This window comes from Cynoglossus semilaevis, chromosome 1 (assembly GCF_000523025.1).
Source record: "Cynoglossus semilaevis isolate Cse_v1.0 chromosome 1, Cse_v1.0, whole genome shotgun sequence".
NCBI classification, from domain to species: Eukaryota; Metazoa; Chordata; class Actinopteri; order Pleuronectiformes; family Cynoglossidae; genus Cynoglossus; species Cynoglossus semilaevis.
In genome coordinates this window covers 27,561,604-27,572,380 of record NC_024307.1, presented here as the reverse complement: position 1 = coordinate 27,572,380, position 10,777 = coordinate 27,561,604, and the positions used below count along the sequence as shown (strand labels likewise).

The window sequence follows — 10,777 nt, the reverse complement described above, 5'->3', positions numbered from 1 at the left end:
CTCTATCTAGCTATCTATCTTAAGGAAAAGCATTGGATTTTTAGGTTATTCCCCTTTAATTACAATGAAACTCATTCTAAAATAGAACATTTTATTCATTGTAAACAACCTTAATATCCTCTTATGTGGACGGAGTATTTCCCTGAGCGTCTTGAATTCTTCAGAAAGACTGACTATAAAGAGTCACTTACACAGAGTATTATAAAGTGGCTTCACATTGCAGCATGAGGTAAACCTTTCAAAGACGGAAGCAATCAGTTTCCTCTGAAGCAATCTGCAGCTCGGCCTTGAAAAACATTGCAATCACACACCTTAATGCAGTGTAGCCTTGATACTGTCTTCACTCTAGCCGGTATAATCCAGTTAGAGCTCGTATTACTCGTTCTGATTTCAGCTCTGAGTTCAAGTCTTTACTTTTCTTCATTATCTCTGTTCTGAAGCTCCTGTACATGGACGTGCTACAGAGGTTTGTTACAGTCTTTAACCAAAGCGGAAGTTGTTTGTTTCTCTACAACTGCCGTGAAGAAGAACATTTCTCTGCTCCATTACACCGTTATGTTTCATTTCGTTTCGATTCTCTACCGCTCGGCACAGGCATGTAGGCCACCAAAACAACATTCTTTCTCTCCTCCTCTGCTCAGTCTCAAGACAGAACAACTAATAAACTGCACCGTGATCTCATCTGCCGAGGCCGCAGTTGTGGTTGAACACAAGCACCCTCTGTTGTCATGGAAATAAAATACTTTTAAAATGATGAAATCTTTGCTTGAACGTAACCCTCAACTGGGTGGGCAACCAAAATTGATACATATTCATGCAGAGGCTATGTGTCATTTTTGTCTTCCGGGAATTCAATGATCTGATGGGATCATGAAATCTGGAGTTCATTGGATTTTATGTGGTTGAGTTAAAGACAAAGTGCGGAGAAAAAGAAAAATAGATAATACGTTCAAATTAAAATATAACCCAATTGAATTCGAATACACTTACCTATAAATAACAATACGTCCATGTTTTCCTGCAAATAAGTACAAGTATAATAGAAAATAATCATATTTAATTAAATATAATGTCTCCAAACATCATGGACATGAAGTATGTGCATTTTTTTTCACCTTTAAAATTCATCAAGTGGGTCAGATTGTGGGTCGGATTTGGCCCGCGGGCTGTATGTTTGACACCCCTGCTCTAAAGGCTTGGTCTCCAGGAGGAGGTGTTTTTGTAAAAACAGTGATTTCTAGGAACAAAAAAAGTGGGAAGAAAACCAAGAAGAGATCTCAGTCAAAAACAATGACTGTCGTAGACACAGCTGCATGGGCTCGTCTTATGCTGAGAATGTAACATGTCAACAGGAAGACCTTTATTACTTTAATGCAAAACAGGTCCAGGGTTATGTCAAACAGATTGAAAGCCAAGAAGAAAGTGTTGTGTCCACAGTCAAGTGGACAAGTCTGTTTATTCAAGGAGATGCTGGGTGTTAGGACGTTCCAAGTATAATAATGATATGATCTAATGGAATAATATCAGTAATGAGTAATGACATCTACACTCGTGTGGGCGAGGGATCTGTTTATACGGTATATCAGCGTAGCATTGATAAGGAGGTTTGTTTTGCAGGCATACTTTACCCTTAGTACTACACAATTTCCTTGGAACTCCATCAGTTTTTCCGGAGGACAATAGCAGGCCTCATTAAGTAAAAAATTACCAAAAAACAATGTAACTTTGTTAGGGTTCCTACTAAATGAACACAACAGTTTGGGTTTGAGGAAATAGGTTTGAAGCAAGCTAGAATTTGGCAAAGAAGAATAAAAAAATGTATTGTATACAGTATTTTTTTAAGACGAAACTGAGAAATCAGCATGTATTATAACACATTGATAGGCTGTTATTTATTTAACTTTATAATTTACCATATTTATAGGAATAGAGCTACACCTTAAATTCTGATTTTACAAATGGCGAGGGTAAAAATACCCAAATAAGGCATATGCCCGGCCACTGTTGCAGAAATCAGTCGCGTCTATAGAGCATATCGCTAATATAAAGCCAAGCCATATTTTACCTAATAAAAGAGCACTTACTTACTTACTAAAATGTGCAACAGTGATTTACTACTTCCTCCCATCACGCCTATAATATACATATAAAAATACATATACACATTTATGTGGATGGTGGGCTTCAATTCCATACAATGTACTGTACGTTCAGATCTGCAATACTTCCTTCTAGTACAACAACAAGTCAGTGTGTCCATCCACTTAACCTGTCATCCTGGTGATTATTGCACCTTCAGTCCTGTGCATTGTACCAAACATGTTAAGTGGACGTGCGGCCGCTGGTGGCATTCACTGGAAAGTATGTCGTCTGCTTCCTGTGAAAACACTGCATTGTTGTGTTGGAGACAAAGATTTTCCAGCAAGTTGGTCAAAGTTTTCACAAGTTGAAGTGAGACTGAAATTGTTGGCCTCTGGTGTAAATAGTCAGAAAGTACAGTATTGCAGTATGTCTGTTTGTTAGTGAAAAGAAATATACTTTTAGTAGAACTATTTTTTATATATATATATATGTTGGAGATGTGTGATTTTAGCCTCCAACTTAAACTGTTTTCACACTCAATCCTCCAGTATTAGATAATTCTAGGGCCGTGAGAACATTTTGACGCACTGAAATATCGTGATATTTCGTTTCACGGTACTGTATCGATGTTCCACAGCACCGTGTTGATGTTTTTACTAACAATTAACATAGAAATATTTATGGCATTGGTTCATTTGATTTTGCCCTTATATATCGTCGTGCATATAGCATTGCAGTATATTGCGATATATTGTACAGTAGGGTCTGTATCACCAGATTCTTGCCCATGCACAGCCTTGGTTAATACAATATCAAATCTCCACTTCTGTTCACACTGATTCTAACTTGCGATTGGCTCCACACTCAGTACTCAATTTTTGTTCACACTCAGATGGTGTTAATTATGCGTAATTGCTAAAATTCACTCATTCATTCATTAGCACACTAGTTCTACAGCTTTGCAGCCAAATGAGTAAATTTGGGATCTAACCCACCATCTCAACCTGGATTAGTAAATGCTCATTTGTTTATTAGTGCACATTACTTTGCAGTGTGCGCACAAACATGGCTAATATTATATTCTGGGCCATCTGAAAACGGCACAAGTTAGTGTACATGCATGTTTTACCATAGCCAGCTTTGCAGCCAAATGAGTAAATTTGGGATCTAACCCACCCAACCTGGATTAGTAAATGCTCATTCGTTTATTAGTGCACATTACTTTGTAGTGTGCATGCAAACATGGCTAATATTATATTCGGGGCCATCTGAAAATGGCACAAGATAGTGTAGATGTATGTTTACCATAGCGTGGTGGTCAATCTTCATTGATTGCACATTACACCAGTAAGAGCAGAGTGTGAAGGTTCAATTAGTAATAGCATTGTTTTGCTTAAAATATTGCAATGCTCACAACATTAAGGGTGACATATCATTGGTGCACATCTTCATGTGTGACCAAGACGGCACATCTTTGTGATGTATCAAAAGCCACGGTATCCAGGGTAATGTCAGCATACCACCAAGAAGGACGAACCACATCCAACAGGAGTAACTGTGGACGCTGTCCAGGTACTAACCCAGATTGTATCCAAAAAAACATAAAACCACAGCTGTCCAACTCACTGCAGAATTAAATGTCCTCCTCAACTCTCCTGTTTTCACCAAAATTAACCCGGATTGCATCCAAAAAACATAAAACCACAGCTGCCCAACTCACTGCAGAATTAAATGTCCACCTCAACTCTCCTGTTTTCACCAAAAATGTTTGCAAGAGCTCCACAGGGTCAAGATACATGGCCAGGCTGCTACAGCCAAACCTTTGGTCACCAGGCGTTTCAGTTTCATTGTCCGTACCAACCACCCTAACTGGGATTCGAACTTGCCCAGGAGGTGAACCCTGGGGTTCCACACCAATGACAGAGACATTGACTCTGGACCAAAGCGCTACGTAGCTAATTTAGATTCAGTTTAATATATATATATAGTACATAGTACTTAGTTGCAAACCCAGGAGGTGAACCCTGGGGTTCCACACCAATGACAGAGACATTGCCTCTGGGCCAAAGCGCCACATAGCTAATTTAGATTCGGTTTAATATATACATAGTACTTAGTTGCAAACTGTAGGTTTGAATCTTGTTCTTTCATTAATGACCATCTAAAGCATTTTAATACATTTTAGAAAAGGTAATATTTATTAATAATTATATCAAGTAAGGATCCAGGTGCAAGGGACTCCGGGGCGGGAAGTGTCCACCGAGCCAGCAGTTAGAGTTAGAGATGAGTCCCCTGTCCCATGAATAATCAACTGTTAGTTTCAACCCAGATACATTTTTGTGTACGACATGATGATTCATTGTGTGAAACATGTGTCTTATCTAACGCTTTCACACATCCTTCAGTATGTTTGAGTGTTTGAGTGAGTGTGTGTGTGTGTGTCATTTGTTTTCCAGATATAGAGAGTGAAGGGAAAAGAAAGGAGGGGTATTGTTTTTGTTAAAGGAGTGGAATAATAGAGTAAGAGTTCCCCTCAGGGTGGGGCTGTGCTGTGATGTCATGCAGTTGCCATGATTACGGTATGGAATTGCTGAGAGTCCACGAGTAAACACTGTTTATTTTTCTGTGTGCTGTTGTCACACTAGACACACACACACTCATGGTAATAACTTTGTGTGATGTCAGATGTGTCACGCTGCCTCTGCTGGACGTAAGGCTCCTCTCCTTGTTACCTCTCGTACAATTAATGTCTATTTGCAGGTTGGTACGAGTGTTTATTTGGAGTGTGAATGACTTTCGTGTCGACAGACAGCTACATGATAAATACAGTTATTAAAAAGACATCGAGATCCGGCTGTAATTGTTGGCGCCAACTTGTGAATGGTCTGTGTTTGGATTTCACTTCTCCTGTCTTGATGAGATCTGAAGTGCTTTATAGCACTTTTTCTTTTCCATTCACACCCTTTGACTTTTGTACTTGTTAGCTATGTCTACAGGTAGTGTTTACTATTTAGCAGTAGACGTTGCTGTTCATATTCACATTTAGCCTACACAGCAACCAGGACCAAGCAGAGTCCTTAATGACTACAACAGCACGCCTCAAATAGTGGGGCGGGCCCTCTGGGGGTGAGGCATGGGGGGGCTTCCAATGGAATATGGCACGCTGGACATAAGTGTACCACTGCTGTAATGCTTGAATGATAACAAGCCTCCAGTCACTAGGTGGTAGCAACTCAGACAGTGGTTTGTACAGATAAAAATGGTACCAGGTTCTCAATAATATTTCAATTTGCGGGGTTGTGGGAAGGCATGGAAACATATCTTTCCCCAAGAGGGGCGTGACAGAAGATAATTGAAAACCACTGGTCTACACCAATGTGATGCCCGGGGGCACCTGGTGGCTCCTGTGGACTACCTAAGGTGCCTGTAGGGTATGTTCTAGAAATCAAACAAGTCAACAAGAGGGTCAAAAGTTGTACTGTTGTATTGTATTGTACAGTTCAACTTGCAATGATATTCAAATGGGTGCAGTGACAATTGTAAGAAGAGTGTCTGCTATTGTATGTCCCAGAACTAATTATTATTACATTGTTCAGTAGTGCTTCATATTACTAAGTATCCTTGAAGTAGCTCAAAAAAGAATCACTCTACACCTTATTATGTATTATCACAACAAAACAAAAACACCTTCTTTTCATACTTTCAAGTTAACTTTCACTTTAGGCCAGTTGTCTCTAACCATTGGATCCTAGACTGGGAAAAATGCATTCAAAAATGAAAGCTGTGAAAGAGTTTTCATAGTCAAAGTCTGCAGGATTCTCACATAATTATAAGTACATTTGCATAGCTAGACCAGTGTTTCCCAAATTTTTCGAACCAGGACACACACAACTATTTTATATTTCAAAAAATCCTATGATGCACCAGCACACAAAAATGTCAAAAAAATTAATGGAAACAATGGTCTTCTGGTTTCAATTTACTGATAATTTACTTACTAGGTGTGACACCTGGGCCTGTTTAGTTGAACACAACACTGATGTACTCACAGGAATTGAAGAAAGACACACATGAAGATTTTTCTCAACATCTCTGAGTGTCTCTTTTTTATTTTTCAGTCCCCTCTGCTGCCCTCTATGTCATTAAAATGTAAAAACAATATACAGAATTTCCAAAAATATGCAACAAATACAAGAAAAATCCAGCATGGCAGATCAACAGTATGATAGCAACATTTGGATATATTGTAATATATTTTCTCTGTTGTTTTTTTTTTTTTAACCAGTGTGTGGCTCTGAGCTGGCGCAGGGAGGCTTCTTCGTGCGACAGGGTGAGTACATCTGTACCCTGGACTACCAGAGACTGTACGGAACTCGCTGCTTCAGCTGCCAGGACTTCATCGAAGGAGAAGTGGTGTCGGCCCTGGGCAAGACCTACCATCCCCGCTGCTTTGTCTGCGCCTCCTGCAAGTAAGGATCTATCTATCTAGCTATCTATCTATCTATCCATCCATCCATCCATCCATCCATCTATTTTACCTAATTTATTCCAACCTCTTCCTGGTCACATTTTGGTCTTTCTGTATCTGTGTGACCTTAAATCCTGAAACAAGGAGTACTTTTATAAAGGTTTGTAATAGTTTCTTACGAAATAGTCATGGGTCATGGGTTTCATTTTCTTTTTTGCACCCCCCCCCCCTTTGAAACAGAGCCTTTTGTCCTATTAGACCCTCCTCCACCACCACCGTCCCGGTTCACACATTCACAAATACAGTACTGTAATTACAGTCTCGTTCAACAAAGAAACTGAAATTCTAAATTAGTTTCCATGACGACCTCTGTCATGGTAGTATATAATTATACAGGGGCAGGTGTCACCTGTTACCAAGTATGTGTAGCTTTCATTTGCAGACATGCACATAAACTGTAAATCAGGGGTCACGACCTTTTTGAGACAGAGCGCTACTTCAAGGGTACTTGATGCAGACTTCCCAAACAATGTAATAGTCATTAGTTCTGGGACATACAATAGTAGACACTCTTCTTACCATCGTCACTGCAGCCATTTGAATATCATTGCAAGTGGAACTGATTCAAAAAGAACAGTAACAGTACAACATTTGACCCTCTTGTTGACTAGTTTTATTTTAAGAACATACCCCGCGTGCACCTTAGGTAGTCCACGGGGGCTACCAGGTGACCCCTGGAACCACGTTGGTGACCCCTGCTGTAAATGTATAGGCAGAGTCACGTCACGTGGTCCCTTTCATCAGCTGCCATTTACATTAATGTCATAACACGAGTGTATACGATCGTTGGTGTGGTTACTGTGCCTTTCCCTTAATTAGTGATAAGTAGAGTGTACAGTATGTGTGTGTGTGTGTGTGTGTGTTTTTGTATCACACCACAGTGAACCCTGTGCTGAACCTGAGATCAGAATGTTCCAGCAGCGTGTGGTTTTGAGGGGCTGTAACGTGATCGTCAAACTTCTCTTCTCCTTTCACAACATTAAGGCTTTTGTGATGAACAAACACTCAGGTTTATTGTGTGTTTGATTCAAACGGGGCAAAAAATAGTGCAAACAGTGCTGTGGGAAATGAGGGCCCCAGACTCTGCCGAGAGAATTTATATGCAAACAGTGCTGTGGGAAATGAGGGCACCAGACTCTGCCGAATTTATGTCACAATCACACTGTGGGTATGATCAATACAGAAATTCATTAAAACTACTATAATGTATGTGTTCCAATGCACCCTTTTGTTTTGTTTTTTAATTTATGTTAACATTATTTTTTTTATTTCATTTATCGGCTGTGCAGCTAGCCACATTTTTAGACATAATTCATGCATTTAAACCAATGTTAACTCAGAGTTGATTGTTGACCTCAATAATAACAATAATAATTCTGAAGTAACATAACCAGGCTACCCAGAGATCACGCACATACGTGGACACAGAAAAGTCATTCATTTATTTAAATTCCCATTAAGTGTCTACCTTAAATTTTGCCCTCACTGACATGAATTATTATTTTGAAAGAAACTGATCAGTCGGTGAATTTTCTTTTTTTAGGAATGAGCATCATCTATTTTTGTGGATTGATCACAATTAATCATGAATAAATGTGATGCATCATATTTTAATCATGAATAATTGTGATCATAATGAATCATGATTAATTGTGATGAATTGAAATACATCAACTAAAACACTGAAACATACACGTTTTTTACTGTGTTTTGTTGGAACATACATCAAAATTAGTAAAGCCATTGTATTCAACAGTATTAATCAGCCCCTCGCTATCCATTTGGCAAATGTCAGTATGCTTGTCAACTCTAGGCTTACTTACCTCCCAGTGCACAGCGAGGCTAGTCTGACAGAAGCCAAGCATCTCACCTGAGCTTGAATCCCCCATAAACACATCGTTGCGTTGAAATGGTATTTTCAATTAGACTTGATTCGGTGAAACAAAAAGTTTTACCCACAGTGTGTGTAAATTACACGTCTATCAATTTTGTATTAGAGCAACAAAAAGTGACAGTAGAAGTGTTTATAGTAATGATCTCCATATCTGTAATTAAAAAAAAGTATGACAAATAATAATATATTGCTTAAAAATCTGTCAATCATCCCAGCCTTTTCATAATTTGTTTTGTTAGTGGAAGGATATGCTAACAAAACAATGAAAAGTCCAACATTTGGAAATTAAATGTTAATATGTTTGGGTTATTCCTTGGGCATAGAAAAAAAACAAACACAAACTATAAATAAATGTAACCCTAGAAATATTACTCAACACACCCCCCCAGATGAAAACACAACTTTCCGCCTGTTTACTTGTGCGTAGCATATAATTTGCCCTTTCTCACCTTGCGTGGTCGTGTACCTCCCTCAGTAGTTCAGTCGTGATGGAATGACTGCGGCTCAAATATCACATTTCTGAGCAGTGGGAAGCGACACATGGCTGCCAGTGCAGAGTCAGAGCTCCCTGCCAAGGAGTCGTCAGTCCATCTGAAGGTGACTCAGCAACAGCAGCTTCGTTTGAACAGCATGTTCGGTGGGGACACTGCTGTTGTAAAAATAATATGACTCTTCTCTGTAAATCTTCACCGCAAAAAACATTACGCAGTCTTATTCAAACAAAGTAGCTTAAATAGCCTAGCTAGCAACGTTAGCACTAGAAAGCACTGTATTTAATCTGTCATCTGCGTGACTTTGAAGCTCATATTGCTGCGTTGAAGCACTTTTGTTGTTGTTTTTTCCTCTCAGGGTGAATTTTAAACTTGGCTTGCTAACACGCAACATAGCAATAGTGATGCTACATTGACTTGAAAGTCCTACATTTATTATATTAAGGTTGATCAGAACAGGCTACTGTTTGTTATTGCACTTTGTAGTAGCTCCTTCCATCCTGAAGACTTAATAAAGATTATAAAATAACAATCCCCATCATCCCCAAAGTTTCCCCATCATTGCAGAAATAGAGAAAAAGTTTGTCTTGAATGATAACAAGCCTCCAGTCACTAGGTGGCAGCAACTCATACAGTGGATTGTACAGATAAAAATATACATGTCAGGTTCTCAATAGTATTTCAATTCGCAGTGGTTTGGGTCGGACGGGGGAGGGGGCATTTCTGTCGGACGGAAATGAAATTGAGAACCACTGCGTTAAAGTAATTTAAAATCTGAACCCAGATCATCATCAACAACAACAGATTGTATTGGAATTCCAAGGACGTACCTGATGCTCTATCTGTTTTGGTTTTTTTTCCTCACAGACAACCATTCCCGGCTGGCGACCGAGTGACATTTAACGGGAAGGAGTGTATCTGCCAAAAGTGTACCCAGCCTCTCCCTGACGACAGTCCTGCACCGATACAAGCGGTCCAGAGTCAGTGCTCTCTCTCTCTGTCTTGTTTGTCTCCCTCTCTGTTAAATTGGCTGAAAATCAAGATGTCCACTGTCTCCCAGATTGTTGTTTTTCATTGATTTTTTTTTTTTTTGAAGTTGTTGCTTGTGTGTATGTTCTGTGTGTAGATTGCTGCGGCTGTGGCAAGGAGTTTAAGAACGAACAGTCTCTGGTGGCCCTGGACAAACACTGGCACCTGGGCTGCTTCAAGTGCCACGTCTGCAGTAAAGTGCTCAATGCTGAGTACATCAGCAAGTAAGTGCTGACTCGCTAACAGCTTTAGCATTGTATTTTTACACCGCGCATATTATACCGTTAAAATATTCTGGTTGTTGAAAGATTACACATTTTATTGTGGGTCGATCACGATTAATCATCAAATATCAATGTTACTTAATATGCCAAAAAAAGTATGAAAATACTTTTTGCTGTGTATTGCTAGAACAGAAAGGCAACTAAGCAGGTAGATGTATGTGTTTTACATCTGTTTGTTTATGTGTGACTTATTAGTATGTATGAATGTCAAGAAAATTATGACTCAAAATTTAGCTTCATAGAGTTGGTGGATTTTAATTATCGCTGTCCGTTATTGGAGTTACTTTTCGAACTTGAGTGAAGCCATGTGGGCTGTAAAAAAAAAGAAAAAAGTGTATTCAGATGAATCATAGGGTATTTGTTGGTTAGTGATGAATAATCATGAGTAATTAAAATAATGTGTCAATCATGGTTCACCTCCACAAGTTGCGAAGGTATTGCAAATTATAACCCATAAATGGGTGTTTGC

At 39.2% G+C, this 10,777-nt stretch overlaps 1 protein-coding gene across 15 annotated transcripts in view; it reads left to right on the top strand.

Moving 5' to 3' along the window:
- Positions 1-10,777, top strand: part of ablim2 (actin binding LIM protein family, member 2) — an 87,196-nt gene that overhangs the window by 42,001 nt on the left and 34,418 nt on the right. For all 15 annotated transcript variants that reach the window (XM_025062554.1, XM_025062735.1, XM_008323906.3 and 12 more), the window contains exons 3-5: positions 6,368-6,551; positions 9,863-9,975; positions 10,122-10,248. In XM_025062554.1, coding sequence (XP_024918322.1) covers positions 6,368-6,551; positions 9,863-9,975; positions 10,122-10,248 — 424 coding nt within the window. The remainder of the gene's footprint in view (positions 1-6,367; positions 6,552-9,862; positions 9,976-10,121; positions 10,249-10,777) is intronic.